We start from the raw sequence: 18860 nt of genomic DNA, 5'->3' as shown, positions 1-18860 counted from the left end.
ATTCATTTTTTGAACTCTTTATCCTCCCAAGAATATTGTCTTTATTTATGCTTCCCTCTGATGACAGGCTTAATTGCAATTTGAGATTGTTTTTTTATTTATTGAATTTTTATTATTATTAAGCCATTAATTAAAAGTGAGTTGGAATGCTGGGTAGATTTTTTTTTTTTTTTGAGCAGTCACTCCAAGCTCGCCACCCTGAGCCCGCCACTCAGAATTTTCATATTCCATTGTTGTGATTGAGCTTGTGGGCCATTTGCAGGACTCTTGGCTTGTTGGTCAAGCGTCTGGAGCGAGGCGGCAAGGCCCAGCAGCTGGCCCTTTTCCAGGAGAACGACTGTATCGTCAGAATCAATAATGGGGACCTGCGCAGCATCCGCTTTGAACAGTAAGATCGCTTCTGGAGGCCATGCTGCAGGACTTTTTGATGGCCTTCATTCGCCCAGTTTTTCCCCACTCTTCCTTCCTGTATTTTTCCTCCTGCTGTGCCTCAGGGTTGTGCTGAGCTAACGTTAACTCCTGATACGATTCCTGCAATCCTCTCTGCTGTGATTCCTTTTTTAAAAAAGCTCTTAAAAAAGGACATTCATGCTTCCTTTACCACTGATTCCACTTTTTGCATCATTCCCCCATCTACCTAAATACCCGCTAGCTCCTCTTTAGATTCCCACCTGAATGCTTCTTCAATGAATGAGAAAGTAGTGTTTTTTTATCTTTAGTTATTGTTTTTTTTCATGCATTTATTCCTATAATTGATTAGTTATAGCATACACACACACACTTGCTTCACAGTTACTTGCTAATGGGCTTAAGGAAGCCTCACCGCCCAAAACATGAGTTTTCTATGCTGTTCCGCTTGTAGCGCTCAAGCGGTGTCAGGAACATTAGCCTTGTGAATATGCAAGGATGGTTTTTTTAGGTTAATCTTCACTGCAGTCCTGTAAAAATGGGACTGTGCAGGCAGAAACTAAGAGAGAATATTCCAAAAATGACGATTAACTAGTGGCATAGCCGTAGAATGAAAATTGTAAGTGTAATGTGTCTAATCTTAGGGCAAAATTCCCTGTTTTGGGGGCAATTTAAAGCCACGTATTACAATATTATTGTTATATTATTTCCATATTGACTGATACGTTCATGGTGCTTCCTGGAACTAGTGAATGCTGATCCCATTAATTTGTGTGGAGAAAAATTGATGTTTAAAAAAGACTTTTAATTTTTTTAAATATTCTTAGCATGGTTACTGACCAGATTCAACTGATAAATGAGTTGGATTAACTTGCATGATGAAGGTTATGGCCATACATAAAATTCTGATTAAACACAATTTGAAATGATCCATGTGAACTGAGCCCTAGCAACACTAATGGTGCCTTTAAAAAGGCTACCTGGCAACTGCGCAGTCAAGGTGTTAAGTTCAATTGTCTGCACGCCACTGCCATGGTGGTAGCCTTGGTCCATATCCCAGTTGGAGCAAAGTACTATATATTATTTACATATTTACTCATAATGTTGAGTTCACACTACTTAGCCAAAGTCTATCTTTTTTAGAATGTTGGGTAGCAGTAAGCGGTAGTTTAACACGGAACCTTGAAAATAAAGTGAAGTTGACTTTTTTTTTTAATTGAAGTTATTTTTTTCTGTCATTAAGCGAATGTGCCAACATACAATCCTCATCCAAAATTTACACTAGGCTTTATTTATTTATTTTGAGCGTGAAATTGGGTCGCAGTAGAAAATTGCTCCGTTTTGAAGACCGCCTCCATTGGCGAGCTCCAGTATTGCAGGGTTTTAAAACACTTCAGGGACTTATTTTTTCCCTCAAATGGGAGGTTAAACAGTGTAAAAGCAGCACCATTCTGTTCAGGAAGTGTCACTTTGATGCCACAAGTGCATCCAGATGATGTTTCTGTAGAAGCTCCTATGTTCATCAACTACCTCATCTACAACTTTATCCCTCTCATGGGAATGGTGTGAAAAACGGTTTCAAGAATTTCACAACACATTTTAACGGCACGGGCTGCAATAAAAGTCTTGTGACCCACACGCTTTAATGTCCTCTCTGGACAAGTTATGGCAATGTTTGATGGAGTGCGGCAAATGGTGCCAGTGAGGATTTGCTCCATGAGCTTCCTTTGGGAAGGCTTTTGCTGTATCAGTTCACAGCGTCTAAGGGGGTCGGAGGCTGGCTTTAGAGGGGATTTTCTGAAACGCATCCAACTCTTGGGGGCGGAAAGGTTTTTTCATTTATCCAAGTGTGAGAATCATAAAATTAAGCCATGGGGTCCTAATTAATGTCAAATGGTAACAATGCTAGGCGTTGACATAGAAATAATCAGTGTCTGCATCCAAGTGAATGTGAAGCGTTCCTACTGTCAACCTACAAACGTACTACTTGATTGCTACCAATCTGCTGACCTGTTTTCATACATCAAGTACTTCAAGCTACTTGAGTCTTCATTCTACTGACCAACCAATTTACAAAGTTCTTCATTTCAATTTACTACTCACACAATGTCCCCTTTTATGTGGAAGACGAATGAATGTGAAACGTTATTCGACTCCTATTTTCTCTCCTTCCAGAGCCCAGAACATGTTCCGCCAAGCCATGCGTTCTCCTGTCATCATGTTCCACGTTATCCCATCTTCATTGAAATCCCACTACGAGAATCTGTCCCAGGCCGACAGAAACCCAGCGTACTCATCGGGCCGCTTCGGCAACGACCCGGCATCTGCAGATCTTGCGCCTCCGAGGATGTCCCGGCTCGGCTCTCAGAAGCTCTCGCACGGGCAAACACAGCCAGATAGGACGGACAACGTCCCGCCTGTTGCTCACCCACCTGCCATGTCCGCTGCCAAACCTCCTACTGGACAGATCAACTCGCCACAGAGGGCGCTAACGTCCACCCCAACACCAGGATACAAGAAAGTCGGGAGGCGGCTCAACATTCAGCTCAAGAAAGGTAAAATAACCAAACTCCAAGAGATTTAGATTGAAATAAAAAACTATTACAAGGTTGGAATCAATAACTATTTACCACTTCATATACCGTATTTTCCACACTATATAACGCAAGACTAAAAGACTTGAGTTTTCTCAAAACCCAGCAGGGCACGTTATAATCTGATGTGCTTATATATGGATCAATATTGGTTAATCATTGTATGAAATTCTCTTTAGCACAGCCACATCTATAGCACAATCCCTCACTACTACTACAGCTCCATTTATTGGAACTTTAACACAACTCACTACTACTACAGCTCCATCCAATGAATGAATAACAACCTTTACTACTACACATATGTACATATACATGTATGCCTTATATTCCGGTGCACCTTATAGTGCGGTGCGCCTATATAGTGCAGAAAATATGTATTTAATTTTCAATTTTTGTAGGTTTATCATGTTCCAATACTCTCTACATCAAATAAAGCAACAGGTAGATGGAGCAATACCATTTGCGCTGCGATTTGGCCTCGCCTACAACGGACACAGGTGGCACTTACCTGCCAAGGTGTCAGCCACGGAAGTAGGCAGAAAGCTTGTTGCTTAGCAGCCTCCTCAACCGCGACAAAGACCGGACTGCAGCCTCATTCCCTTACGGCCGCATCAATGGCAAAAACAATAGCATCTGCTTCTTGTTGTCTGGTCCTCACCCCAAAATCTCCTCGCCGGATCCTCCCTCTAGTCTCTCGCCGCAGCAGACGTTTTTCGGCAGATTAGCGCCACGTCTCTTAAGGGGATCGTTTGCCTCATGTCGTTTTGTTTCCACTTAATCCCTCTGCTCCCAGCGTGGATTAAACACCCGCCTTGTTTATACCTTTGAATCCTGTAAATCGCAGCGAAGAAAATTGTTGATGGTGAGCTAGCAAGACAACAATCAAGCGCAAACATCTGGTTGCTGGCGTTCAATGCGCATCTTGCTTGAGTTGAGTGAAAAATAACATTTCAGATTTTGATTCAGTGACAAAACTTTTACACAATAGTGCACGGTGGCTATGTCTACAAACCCCAACTCAGATGGGACCATAATTTAATTGTACTATATTGCATACCTGCACAATAATAGGCCTTCAAAAGCAGTTTTTCTTTTGTGGTCAAAATGTAAATTTTGTGCTATTTACAATTTAGAATGTTGTTAGACAAGAATGTTAACACGAACCAATCATTTTTGTGTTTGGATTTAAGTCACACATTATCTCTCCTATGTCAAAGGTTCGCAGTCTATTTTTTTTCTGGCCATCATTTATTTTGAATATAATACTATTAGTCGGTGCAAGTGGAATTAGATTAGATTAGATTTGATAACTTTATTCATCCTGTATTCGGTAAATTTCACTGTCACAGTAGCAAGAGGGTGAGAATACAGACAGGAAAAGACATTCCAGACATTGATGAATAAAAATTAAATAAATACGCGTTTTGCATGAATGAAATATCTATCTATATATATATATATATATATATATATATATATATATATATATATATATATATATATATATATATATATATAATATATATACACACATACATACATATATAGGTATGTTTAATTCATGCAAAACGTGTAAGCGTGTATGTGTGTGTGTATATGTATATGTATATGTATATATATATATATATATATATATATATATATATATATATATATATATATATATATAGACACACACACATGTATACATACATTACACTCATTGTAAATTTGACTAAAAACAATGAGGGAAATATTTTAAATCTCATTTTTGAATCTCACAACACATTTCAACTATTAACACTTAAATAGCCTACTAGGTTCTTTTTATAATGTGCACCTTTGGGTATGATTAATCTTTGACATGGTACATTATCAAGATCAAACTTGGTTATTTTTAGACATGCTTACTTGCCAGAAATTCCTGCTCACCCTCCTCACTGTGTTAAAGACTACGTGCGTATGTTAGTAAAACCATGTGGACATGATTCCGCTCAGGTTGTCAGTTTCTTGGCAAGAATTAATCACTTGTCACTTTTTAGAAAAATAGTCTCTAGAGGGCTCAGAAAAGTCTCTAACTTGGCAACACTGTCAACGTCTCGCTGACCTTTGTATAATTAACGTCCACTTAGTCCCAGCTTGTTGCTTCCCGCATTTATTCCCATGCACTAATACAAGAGCTGCCTGGACAGGATGGAGGATAAGTCATCGTTTCCTCTCCTAACTGTCTCTATAATAGGATGTTGATTCAGTTCTTTCCAAAACAATGTGCCTCAAAGGAAAATTATTAAATTTAAACCCTTTAGCCACTTGAACTAAGCTATATGAAATTTGTCAGATGCGTGTCATGAGTGGAAATTTAGTTCAAAGGCCTATTTTTAGGCCTACAACAGAGTTGCCGGTGAAACGTATCCCATTAGCTGCCAATTTTTATGTATATTAGACAGATGAATGCATTCAAATGATGAAATGTCAAGTTTTCTTTTTGTCTGTTTGACTTCTGATAAACACATAACTCAAGTCAAGACCTTTCCGAACAATCAGTTTAATTAACTCACAAAAGATTTGGTAAATAGTCACTCACAAGTATACCAATAAAATAGTCTCAGGGATTCATGCTCCTAAAATCATCCAGAATTCTATCGTATAGTTTGAAGTGACCGTTTTAATTGGTCCAATGGCTTTTATATTTAAAGAATAAAACTTTCCCTGTCACTTTTCATCTGTTAGATGTGTAAAAAGAGTATACCAACAAATACATCTGATGAACCCATGGTGAAACAGTCCGCCGATTTAATTTTGATGGACAATTTTGGCTGTTTTTGTTTGTTTTTCTCCCACTACCAATGAACTATTTCAGGTGATGTGCATCTCTGTAGGAAGACGGCATCACCCTATATTAGGTGTTCATAATTATGAGGGAACTTCCTTTCCTTTGGCAAAATGGGTCAGAAGAGGGAGGACTTGACAGGCTCCAAAAAGTTAAAAATAGTGAAATATCTTGCAGAGGGATGCAAATACAACTCGCCTGTACTTAATGTGGGCTTTGGTAAGATTATTTATCATGAGCAGTCCACAAAATTGTTTCATTAAGCCATTCCCAAATAGAAGTCTGCAACTTTGTTAGAAACTACCATTTAAGGCAGATTTCCTGGGGTTCTTATAATATTGGTTCTAATATTTTGGTTGTTACATTAAGCTCCATTTTAGGAATAGAAATATCCTACACAGCTACATGGTGAATTCAAATAAAACAAACATGCTATGATTGTCTAAATTATTAAAATACTCCTACTTGGTTACGCCTCACTCTTTTGTTTTGTCTCAAGATGGTTAGCTATAAAAAGACTTCCTGTCTGACGTGCTCAAATTTGTTTTTTGCCCCTACAGGGCCAGAAGGCTTGGGCTTCAGCATCACGTCGCGTGACGTCCCCCTCGGGGGCTCGGCGCCCATCTACGTTAAAAACATTTTGCCACGGGGGGCTGCCATACAAGATGGACGCCTCAAGGCTGGCGACAGATTACTGGAGGTGAGCACGATGTGAATGGAAAATATGTCCGTGCGAAAACCAATTTGTTCTCCAATGTAATAGTGCTGAATGAATAAAAACAATCTCGACTGATGATATGGGGCAATTCTGTAGATCATGATAGCTATATTCACAAAGACATCTAAAGCCTATAAAAATGCCTGGACAAGAAAGTACCTCAACAAAAAATCAGATCCTGTAGCGGTGTGTTACGTGTTATGGTAATTTTTGATCGTCTTTGTCAATTTGTGACCTCTTTATTATCATTGTCCTCAACCATCTTTGCACTTGAACAATGCAAGTCCAAACTTTTTGGATACTACCAAAATATCACAAACTTTTCAATATTGTTTTTCAATGAATAGGACTTGGAGAGGATCGTGTTGTTGTATTTTTTTTTCTACTGGAAAATTTGTTGTGTAATCTTCATCTCTTATGCAAAAAGTATCCAGATCTTAAATTGGAAACAATGAAACAGCACCTTATTTAGGAATATATTATTTGTTTGTAAACCTAAATTTCACAAAAGGTGGGTGAAAACCCTACTCTATTTCATTATACTGTGTAAGGCTCTTTAACAAAACAAATGGCTGAGTGTTAAGACCTACCGTATGCATGCATGCATGTACATCTGTGTATTTATGTATATATGTGTGTATATGTATATATATGTATATGTATATATATGTATATATATGTATATATATATATGTGTATATATATATATATATATATATATATATATATATATATATATATATATATATATATATATATATGTATGTATGTACACGTATGTGTATATGTATGTATGTGTATACATATATAAATATAAATTATATATATATACATATATATTTCAGCAACACGCTTATTTATTTATATATTTATTAATGTATTTATTTATTAACTTACTTATTACCTATCTATTTATGTCTAAAATGCCTTTCCTATTTCTGCATCTTCACCCTCTTGCTACTGTGACAACGAAATTTCCCAAATACGCAATGAATAAAGTTATCCAATCCAATAACCATGTGTGGCATTTATAGCGTATAAAGTAACAAAAGTATCATGTGAGTATTAACGAATATCACTTTCATCCAGGTGAACGGTGTCGATTTGAATGGCCGCAGCCAGGAGGAAGTGGTATCCATCCTCAGGGCTACGCCAATGGGGGGTACGGTGGGCTTGCTGGTTCTCCGACAGGAAGAGAACTTCCTCCCTCGAGAAGTGGTACGTTAATTTCAATTTTTTTAATCTCTCGCTTGATTTTGCTGAAAGTATGGCGCTAGGTAAACGACAAAAAAGACCAACCTAATCCAAACATACTAATTTGGTTGCTGTATTCAGCAATTTTAATAATCTTTTTGTTTTTTAGAAAGTTATTTCCTGAATGCAAAACTTAGAGTCCGAAGAAACAAAGCATAGTTGTGAATTCTCAAGAGAAATAACTAAAAACAGACTTGTTGTCTCCACGTTGCCTTGTTGGGATATCTTGTGCTTAACTCTTAATAAATTCAAAGGCGTCCAGATGTTGGCGCTAATTGCCCCGTATGGTAAATGAGACGTGATATCCCACACATCTGCTGGCTTCAAAAGCTGCTTTGATAAGCGCGCTGGTAATTACACAGGCGATATTGGAGGGCCAGTCTGCATTGAAATGCGCTTCTCTCTTGGCCTCAAAGCTTGTTAAGGTGACGGGTAGCTTAGCTTTTTTCCCTGTCTCGTGTTGACGTTCCTATTGGAGGTCAAAAGAGTGTCAATCAAGAGGCTTTTGGCCAAAGAAGTGTCTTTTAGATGAGGGCAAAAAAAAGAGGTTCGCTTCACAAAAGAGGGCTGAGGGTCATTCAGTGTTTCTCCAAGGGTGGAGGTTTTTGTGATATTACGCGCAATTTCATGTCACTTTGACATTTACAATGACAGATATCGAATGACAAAGGAGTACCCTCGTTCAATCTTCAGTCAGTCTTTTTACAGTAACAATTTTCTTTGTTTAATGATGTGGAATTGCAATAAAATTACCTTTTTATTTATTGAAAATATGTGATTGAAAAAAAAACTAAAAGTAGCAAAAGATACGATAAACAGTACGGTAAATGAATGGTAAAAAAATGTATGTCTGTGTATTCTATACAATTTTTTTTATGTATATGTAATTTTTTTATAAAATTTAAAATGAGGAAAATATTGGCTTGTTATTTGACTGTGGTAGAGCTATTTCTAACATACATGTTTCTTTGTCTATTGAAATATTGGTGCCACTTAATGCATAATTGAAATGCAAATATTAGATAATGCTCCTTTAAAAATTGTTTTGTTTAGTGACTTGTGCTTATTGTTTTGTTTGACCTTCGGCAGGGTGGCGAGATGCAAAGCCCCAGAGATTCGGTAAGACCCCACCAAATCCGACGCATTCCCTCCTCTTACTCTTTATTTAATCCCCTTTGCATGGACATTTGTAATCTGTGACAAGTGGATCAAAAGAAATAAGAAAACAAAAGATTGAGTTTTAGACCCAAGCAAAAGGAAAGTTTGGCTATTCCTAATCATCTTACATGGACTGGATGTCAGTCACCGAAGGCGGGAGAATAAAAAGTCTTCATTTGTAGGCAGCGAGTGAGTTGGGCTGTCTGGGTGCCAGCACCTGAGGTGAATCTTAAAAATCATTTGTTTTTTTTATTTTTTATCCAATTCCTAAGTCGGGAGCGGAGAGAAAAAGTCAGAGTGAGTCCTTGAACGCAAAGTTTGTGTGTGCACCCACTTCGGTGTCACCGGGCACAAGCTTTGGTAATTACTCTGCTCATAAATGCCCTTGAGCCCTCTGTGAACATCGGGCATCTCTAGAGCATTTTGCTATCAGGTGCCTTGGACACCATTGCCAATCCAAGTTTTCAGTCGGGCTATCATTATTCAAGACGCATTTCCACCAAGCCGCGTGGGTCACTTCAGTCACTGTAACCCCCAAATCCCACTTAATCCGACTGAGTTCAGCTCCGATCCAACCAGCGCAATATATACTTTGACATTTTATTAAATATGAGCATTTCTATATATACTCGGATCAGCTCCACTTCACTCCCCATCCTCTCTGACAAAATTAGGGAACATGTCTATTTTCTGATCCGTTGACATCCTGCCGGATCAAGTCTCCCAGTTAAGCAACCACCAAATAGGAATAGAATGGCAGAAATATCTTTTCTTTTAAAGTAAACGTTCTTAACAAAAATATATATTATGCTTCTGACTGTTGACTCATTTTAATGATGTTTACACAAAATTCAAAATTATTGGGGGAATGTTTTTAAAATAGTACCTTAAGTACTGAAAACAGTTATATATATATATATATATATATATATATATATATATATATATATATATATATATATATATATACATGCATACACACATACACACATACACACACACAAACATACATACATACATATATCAATATATATATATATATATATATATATATATATATATATATATATATATATATATATATATATATATATATACATACATATATATATACATGTATATACACATACATATATATGTATATATATATATAATTATATCTATAAAAATATACACATAAACTACATTTGTGTGTTTGTAGAAAAAAAAAAATCTCAAATTTTAATGGGCTCTATGGCATCATATCGTATTGAAAAACAAACTGAATAAAATCCCCATCACTTTAGGGCAACCTTTATATTGACAAAAAGCAACAACTCCAGCTCTGAATTTATTTTGTATATTTACTAATTTTGCTGAATGTGTTAACTGCTCACCCCTATATAGTGAATACAATTACTAAAAATTGAAGGTCTTTTGTTTTGTGCATGCATGTATACAGTCCGCAGGTAGACAGAACGGAGGAGGGCATTGTAAAACTTGGCCGTTACGCAGGTGGAGCGCAGGGCAGTCGCACTATGTGGGATTCGGATGTAAGGTTGCGTTTAAAAATTGGATAATTACACACTTAATCACGGACTGACGCTCACTCGCTCTTCTACACACACTTTAACACACCCCTTTGAGGAACACCTGGCCTAAACAGCAGCGGTTTAGTGACGATGGTTATCTGTCTGTTATGATGACGGCGTAATGGCGCCATAACGCCAGACGTCAGCTCCCTGTGTTGTGGAGGCCATTAGGCAGAGGCTTCTGGGAAGTGGCTTCTTATGTTATCGAGCATATCAACAATAATGCGCGGGCACTGTGCCAGGTAGCCAGCTACAGAATCACACACTCCTCACGGCCATCTGTTGTTAGCATGTGTTAGCGCGGTAGGGCATAAATGGAAGCATTTAATGAGGTCGTTGACATTGTCGTAGCCAATCGGGATGGCTACTTTGTGGGACCTGTTGATCGTGAATGAGTGAGCAAGTGTGTGTGAGTGAGCAATTTTGGGATCAGCTTAGTGATTGATTGTGTGTTTAACATACATATGTATACTATATATTAGAGCTGGGCGATAAAACGACAAGGATAATTATTGTGAAATATTTTTGGTCAACAATAGTAATAAAAAAATTCGATTAAAATTCAATAATTTTAAACTGTAATAACACGACTTGACCACTACGGAGAACGGAGGCGTTGTTGCGAGATGAATGCTAGTTTCAGACCAACGCTCAGGAGAAGAGGATGAACGGGAAACGTGTTTTTACCATGTATACAATAGAGGCTAACTAGCATTAACGCAAAAGGAAAATAACAAGGCCAAAATGAGCGATTGTGAGATGCAGGACAACACGGGTCCGATCCATTAAAAGATCTAAGTTGTTGCTTAGGAAAGTCATTTGTTTACTTATTCACAGAAGTTTGAAGTTTCAAATTTAAAAGAAAAAAGAAAATATCGATATCATTTTTTTTATTGTAATAACAATTTTTGTCATATCGCCCCAACTCTACTATATATATATTATAAGAAACTTTTTGCAATGCATTGTTGGTGTGAAAATTTTGATATTGAAATACTTTTTGGTGTTTCTTGGATTCCTGTTGATAAAATTTGGATTAGAAAAATTGCTTGATATATTGGGATTCTGACAAATGCAGTGCTGTCGGCGAAAATATTTTGTTGATGTCAGAGAAGAATGGCCAGACTGGTTTAGCCCCCTTTCCTCAAGGTTTGATGCCTTTTGTGTTCAGAGATGCTCTTCTGCATAAATCAATTGTAACAAGTGGTTATATAAGTTACTGTTATTATATATTTACGTCTTTTTTCCAAACCATTTTCTGTAAACCCTTGACATGATTGTGCGTGAAAATCCCAATTGATTGGCACTTTCTGAAATACTCAAATCAGCACTTCTGGCACCAACAACGCTCCGTCAGTTAAATAGCCTTTGTTCCCTGAAGCCTCATTTGAACAGCTGCAGACCTTCTTGACCATGTCTGTGTGCCTAAATCCATTGACTTTCTGCCATGTGACTGGCTGAGTGGAAATTTGCGTTATCGAACATGTGGAGTGAGTGTGAATTGTGTTACTGTCACCTGCGTGTGTGTCAATGGGAAAAACTGAGCGCGCGTGAACGTGTGTATTTGTGTGGGATTGACTGTCATGCACGCGTTGACATATCGGGTGATATCCAGCAGCCTACCACCTGGTGCTCGTGCATGCCGTCTTGCTGTCACGCAGTCTGGGCGGTCACGTCGCCACGGAGACGACAGCCACAGGGCCATTGTCACCACTGCAGATGAAAGGAAAGAGGAGAGAATTATTCTTTCTTCGTCTTTCCTCCTCTCTCCGTGAAGCTCCTTCCGTTTTCCTTTTTTTCTGATTCCTATTCTTTCCTAAGCCACCGTTTACCACTGCATTTCTTTTCAACTTGTCTTTCCTTGATTGCCTTCTCCTTTTCTTCCACAAATGCATCACATATCTTTTCTTGCTTTCCTTATCTCCACACTGGCCACTTCCTCCTTATAGCCTTCCCCATCTCTTGTCCATCTTCCTGTTATTGACTTCTAGCTTCCTTTTTTTCCTACCCACTCTCCCTCACCTATCTCCAAGTCTCCTCTTTTTTGCCGTGTATTTTTCCTTTTTACTTGAGAGACAAATTTGGCTCGCGGCAGCAATTTTTTTTCTTCTGTCAAGATGTCATTTCTGTTGGATCCAAGTTGAACATGGCTGCTGACCCGCTAATCACTCCAGACACTGCAAGTTATGTTTGTGTGTGTGGGTGCATGTGTGTGTTATTGCAAACAGAGTGGATATGACTAGTCTTATAACCACTTAAGGGGGTAAAACATCTTCCCTTTTGCTTAGGACTTATCATATTTTATCGCATGTACGCCGTATTTGTCGCTAAAAAAATGATGACTGGATCAACAGTACGGCTTGTATGCGCACAAGTTAGACTTGACATGCACGAAACTGCAAGGTGACAAAGAGGAAACGCCATAACACAAGACAATGTGCCGATACAGTCATTTATTTCAAAATTGAGAAAAGATAGACAAATAAAACGGTAAACAAAATTTATTGTGACGTCTATGAATAAAATTCAAGAAAAAAATAAACCATATCTTGCATAAAACATGGAAAAACCAACTTGTGCCTGCCGTTTCTCGCTCAGGGTGCCCCCATCTTACCGTAGTTAAACGTGCTCTGACTGGCCAGACGCGAGTAGCCTTGATACATGTGTTCGTAGTGTTTACCATGTCAGCACATCACATTAGTTGTTAAAGCTGATCGAAGGTCTTGCGGTCGATCATTGAAATATCAGCCTTGATACCTGCGTAATGTGTATCTCATGCTATTATTGCACCCAGAGACTAGACTGCTACAGACACACTTCCTCCTTGTACTGCTCATGTGACTTCCTTTTTGAATTTGTCTACGTGCAGGCAACACCATTTCGGAATGTGAAATCCAGCTGACGATGCTTTCGATTCATACACTATCTCAGAATTACCACGTGCGATGATTTTTCTTGAGGCAGCTATTTTGCACTGATATAGTCAGTACACTCCTGGAAAAATGGTAACGACTACCAATCAACATCAGTTACACCAGTAAACATGAAATTTGGTGCAGATGTTGAACATACCGAGAAGGACGAAAATGTCTTAATTGAACAGAAACTGAGCCACGGTGGCTGTAAGCAACCATTTGCCATTGCACATGAAATGGAATTGATGTTTCTGTCATTGTCTGGCAGACAAGAGCATCTAATGGAGTTCTGCCTAAAATGATCAGGAAATCTGCCAATTTATTTGGATACGCATCCATTTTGCACATTGTTCCCTTGTAAGATAAAAAAAAATCGTCCTCTAAAAACCTGTTCTAGAAATAAACAAATTGGCAGACATGTCGATCATCACAGCGCACAAAAAAAAATCCACTGCACAAAATTTGATGTCTGCCATTTTCATTCTAGCAACCATACTCACTGGAGGTGAGCACAAGTTAGTCATAATTTTCACTGACCTTTATGATATTAAATTGTGACATGAAAAGACAAAGGCAAGAAAGTCTCGAGTTCCTGTGCTTGAAAGCGAACAGGATGTGCGCCATTATGGTTGGTAGGATTTTACGAGGGCTCTTTCTATCCCAATCCAACTTGTTTCTGACACATGGCCTATTTTGTGTTATTTCCCTTCTCAACAGATCATTTCCCATGTGCTTATTGTAATCGTTTTTTGCGTAACAGGATTGATTTATGTGCGTAATTGAATTCCGGACTTAAAATTAACGACATTCCTGTTGTCTTATTATTTACTCCTCCACACTCGCTGATGAGTACAGGCAAAGATGCCCAAACACACACACACTCATTCTTGCCATCCAAATTCTAGGATGTATTTATTTGTCTTTTCTCATCCTTCCTTCCTCCATTCATTCCAATCTCTTCCCTCCTCCCGGAAAAACAAAGGCAGCTAATAGCGCGCCGACAGCGAGCCCGGTGATTGAATTCATTAAGCGTGCTCGATAATTGGCAAGCGGCGGCATGTGCGCAGCCTGTCTATTCAGAGGACAGCTGTCAAATAACGAGCCGGAGAGAATGCCGTTTATTGTCGGGACAGAGTGGAAAAGAGACATGAGCACCTGTTGTGGCTGCAGAAAAAGAGACTTCAACCAAGACAATGAACTTGATGCTCAGGGTTTTCATCTAAATTTTCATAAATTTCATTCTCCCCCTCCCACTTTCCAAAAGTTTCAGGTTAAAAAAGGGTCTTTGAATGTCCCTAAATGACCCAAATATTTTTTTTTTGCCACTTTAAAGGTTTTGTTGGTTGTTAACGATCTCTGAGGGTCAGACTTCTGTAAAAACTATTTTAATTAAACTTTTCAAAACAAGTTAAAAGGTGTGTTTAGGTCCATCATAAAATGATCATCAGTATTTTAACAAAGCAGTGAAATGTTGAGTGTGTTAAAAAAAGAACAAAAAACAATGAAACTATGGACGCAGGGGGGAATCATTTGAAGTGAGTGATTTATAATGTATTTAGCTGAAAAGTATGGACTAGCCTTGACAGCGTGTTTTGTGCGATTTTTTTCTTCTTCATTTTCCCCCTCAAATCTTTGTGGTAAACTTTCTAAATGTGACTCATAAACCCAAGAAAAACAAACTCAAATTATTATTAATTTAAAGCAGAGACTCTACTGAACCCTGAGACCGACTTACCGAACCCCTAGGGTTCGATCGAACCCAGATTAAGAACCCCCTGCCCTAATGGGAAGTCAGCAAAGTGTCAAGCAGGACGCAGGACAAAATAGAATATCAGATACAGATAATGCATTTATGTTTTGGACTATTTTGTAACTTGGATCATGTTTTCGTATATTGAAATGGTCATTTGTATCTCAGTGTTTCGTAACCTGAACATGTATTTAGTGGCATTCGTAAGTAGAGGTACCATTGTACAGACATAAATTGGGGACTATTTTCAAGGCCTATTTTCTCTAAATGCTAAAAAATAATAATAATAATAATAGGCAATTATTTTTTTCTTTTGGGCAGAAGCCAGAGGAGGATGAGCTAGTATTGACACCAGATGGAACTCGCGAGTTTCTGACCTTCGAGATTCCGCTCAGTGACTCGGGCTCTGCTGGCTTGGGTGTCAGCGTCAAGGGGAACCGGTCCAAAGAGAACCATGCTGACCTCGGCATCTTCGTTAAATCCATCATCAACGGAGGAGCCGCGTGCAAGGTTGGGTCATTCGCTAAGACAATTAAAATATTTCCTTATAATATATAATATGTATGATTTTTAACCGGGCGGCCCGGCGACTTGAGTGGTTAGCACATCAGCCTCACAGCTCTGGGGTCCTGGGTTCAAATCCTGGTCGGTCCACCTGTGTGGAGTTTGCGTGTTCTCCCCGGGCCTGCGTGGGTTTTCTCTGGGTACTCCGGTTTCCTCCTACATTCCAAAAACATGCATGGTAGGCTGATTGGACACTAATTTGCCCCTTGGTATGAGTGTGAGAGTGAATGGTTGTCCGTCTCCTCGTGCCCTGTGATTGGCTGGCCACCGATTCAAGGTGTCTCCTGCTTCCGACCTCAAGTCAGCCGGGATAGGCTCCAGCTCCCCCAGCGACCCTCGTGAGGATAAAGTGGTTCAGAAAATGAATGAATGATTTTTTTTAACCTTTACAAAACTAAAAAAGAACGGAAAAAGTTTAGATTAAAGCTAGTGCTAACTTGTTTGCAAAAATTACATTACTCATCCAGGATGGGCGCCTGCACGTGAACGACCAGCTGATCGCCGTTAACAACGAGTCACTGCTGGGCAAAACCAACCAGGAGGCCATGGAGACTCTGCGCAAATCAATGTCTCTCGAAGGAAACAAACGTGGCATGATCCAGCTCATCGTTGCCAGACGCCACAGCAAGAGGAACCAGGTAAATCACGGATGGAAAGAGGGAAAAAAATTGCTTTAAATATGTCTTCTTTCTTTGAAATATGTCAGTCAGCATTTTCATTTCAACTGTGGTGTTTGTAGAGTCAAAAGAGAAATGATTTAGGCATCTTAATGACATTTTAACATTTATTTAACTCCCTGAGAAATTACAATGTAAAGTTGGTTGTTTCATGCCCCTTGGATTCCCAAAATTAAGAAAAAAAATCATTTTACTTTTAAATTCATTCTAAAATGGTGCCATGCAACGTCATCAAAAACTAAGTGGTTGAATCTGATTGAAACTGGTGACTGGAATTGGCCATAAAATGCAGAGGAAACTCAAGCGTGTAGTGATGCTAGCCACTACCAGCCATGGCGACACCCCAACTTGGACTGAAACTGTAACAGCAGTGCCTTTTCAAAGCATCACATGTGGGTTGCATGCGAGCATAGAAGTAAAATTTCACATAAGTCCAAAGAAGTTTTGACACCTCAGAGAGCGCAATCTTACTGAGAGGGTAAGCACTACCATTAGTGGCAGTAAGTAGTGAAAGTCCATGTTTGAAATGATACCATGATGAAAACCCGATCTAATAAATAGAAAGAAAATTCTGGTGGAACTCCACACTATCACTTGAGTTTCAGCTCCATCGACATTCCTGATGCAAGCTTGCTTCGTAGGCCAGTTAATTGAAAGCATGGTAAGCGGAGCGAGTTTTGATGTATGATTTCTCAAAGCTCTCACACAGTTCGAGGCACATCTCCTCAAAGCCCTTCAAGCAATACTGCCTCGAAAAAACTGGGGCTGTGAAGTGAGCGCCACTGCACAAGTCTCCATTTCTTTCGTGTTTGGACACAGTGTCAACAGCTGAGCCCTTCTGGCTAGGTTTGTGTGTGTGTGTGTGTGTGTGTGTGTGTGTGTGTGTGTGTGTCTGTGTCTGTGTCTGTGTCTGTACGTGAGAGCCTCTGGCTCTCTCCTCTGCTGCCTCGCTCACTCTCATCTTGCCTCTACCAAACTTTAGATTTCCCCTTGGCCCATCTGCTAATTGAAAGCCTGCTCTAAGCCCGGAGCTTTGTTGAATTTTTACTCGACATGTTTTGTGCGTCTGTGCTTGTGTGACATTTGTGTGTATGGAATTGTGTATGTTATGCATCTGTGTATGTGTGACATTTGTGTGTATGTTGTACGTGTGTGACATTTTTGTGTACGGAATTGTGTATATTTTTTCGTCTCCGTCTGCTACTTGTGAATGCATGCATTCAGGTTCAAGGCCCTGTGGCGTTTTGTCCACGTTTCAACTAGAGAGCCGCAGGTGTCACCTCAGGCTATTGCAGTGTCTGCTACCCAACAATACCCCCTCCCACAAAAAAACATACCCACGTGAAAGTGATGAGTAACACAACCCTATATTACAGATTGTTAGCCAAGCTTATTGAATTATTCAAATTAATTGTATACATGGTGGTCCGGTGTAGGAGTAGTTAGCGCGTGGGCCTTGCAGTTCCGTGACCGGACGTTTGGTCGCCGGACGTTTGGTCGCCGGACGTTTGGTCGCCGGACGTTTGGTCGCCGGACGTTTGGTCGCCGGACGTTTGGTCGCCGGATGTTTGGTCGCCGGACGTTTGGTCGCCGGACTTTTGGTCGATGGACTTTTGATCGCCGGACGTTTGGTCGCTAACGTTTGATTGCCCGGACCCAAACAACCGGCGACCAAACGTCCGGCGACCAAAAGTCCGGCGACAAAACAAGGTAAAACAACACGGTCTATGCATCAATCAAAGCCAACAATGGCCCTGAGCAGTTTCACTGAGCGGACGTGTGAGTGTATAAGAGTTTGTATGTACATGAGTTGTCCCCTTAGGAAGGGACGTCAGTCAGGTTCTTAACAAGTTCTCCAACAAAACACAATAAAAGTACGGGAAATTTGGAGCTTTTCTTTAACCTATTAATTAATAGGGCATTAAGTATGACTAAATAATTATTCGCAGTTTGTATTTAGGGAATTTGAGCAACAATTTTAAATGGTAATTATCAATAACCTTCCGGACGACCAAACGTTCGGCGACCAAAAGTGCGGCGACCAAACGTCCGAGTACCTCGCAGTTCTGGGTTCGATCCCAGGTTGGTCCACACTGTGTGGAGTTTGCATGTTCTCCCTGAGCTTGCATGGGGATCTTGCATGGGTTTTCTCTGGGTGCTTTGGCTTCCTCCCACTTCCCAAAAACATGCAGGGTAGGCTGGTTGGACACTAAATTATCCCTATGTATGAGTGTGAGCGTGTATGGTTGCCCGTCTTCTTGTGCCCTGCAATTGCAGAACTGTCGACCCCATTTCAGGAGTACCCTTGTCCCATTTCCGGAGTTTATTCGTAGAGAATGTGATTCATGCAAAATCAATATGCGCTGAAGTCGTACAAGACGAATCATTCGTCAGAATTTGTAACTCTGATGATTCACAATTAACTGTTGTTACCAAATT

General features: G+C 39.5%; 1 protein-coding gene across 8 annotated transcripts in view; it reads left to right on the top strand.

Annotated features, from left to right (window-relative positions):
- pard3ab (par-3 family cell polarity regulator alpha, b) overlaps positions 1-18860 on the top strand; it is a 115610-nt gene that overhangs the window by 53751 nt on the left and 42999 nt on the right. For 7 of the 8 annotated variants that reach the window (XR_013304145.1, XR_013304146.1, XR_013304147.1 and 4 more), the window contains exons 8-14: positions 263-388; positions 2584-2963; positions 6375-6514; positions 7622-7750; positions 8876-8905; positions 15502-15690; positions 16212-16382. Coding sequence is in view for 5 of the 8 variants with exons in the window: in XM_077614726.1 (XP_077470852.1) it covers positions 263-388; positions 2584-2963; positions 6375-6514; positions 7622-7750; positions 8876-8905; positions 15502-15690; positions 16212-16382 (1165 nt within the window). In the remaining 3 variants the exon portion in view is untranslated. The remainder of the gene's footprint in view (positions 1-262; positions 389-2583; positions 2964-6374; positions 6515-7621; positions 7751-8875; positions 8906-15501; positions 15691-16211; positions 16383-18860) is intronic. The other variant, XM_077614727.1, reaches the window with a different exon arrangement.

This window comes from Stigmatopora argus, chromosome 12 (assembly GCF_051989625.1).
Source record: "Stigmatopora argus isolate UIUO_Sarg chromosome 12, RoL_Sarg_1.0, whole genome shotgun sequence".
In the NCBI taxonomy this organism is placed as follows: Eukaryota; Metazoa; Chordata; class Actinopteri; order Syngnathiformes; family Syngnathidae; genus Stigmatopora; species Stigmatopora argus.
This window is presented reverse-complemented; position numbering and strand designations above follow the sequence as displayed.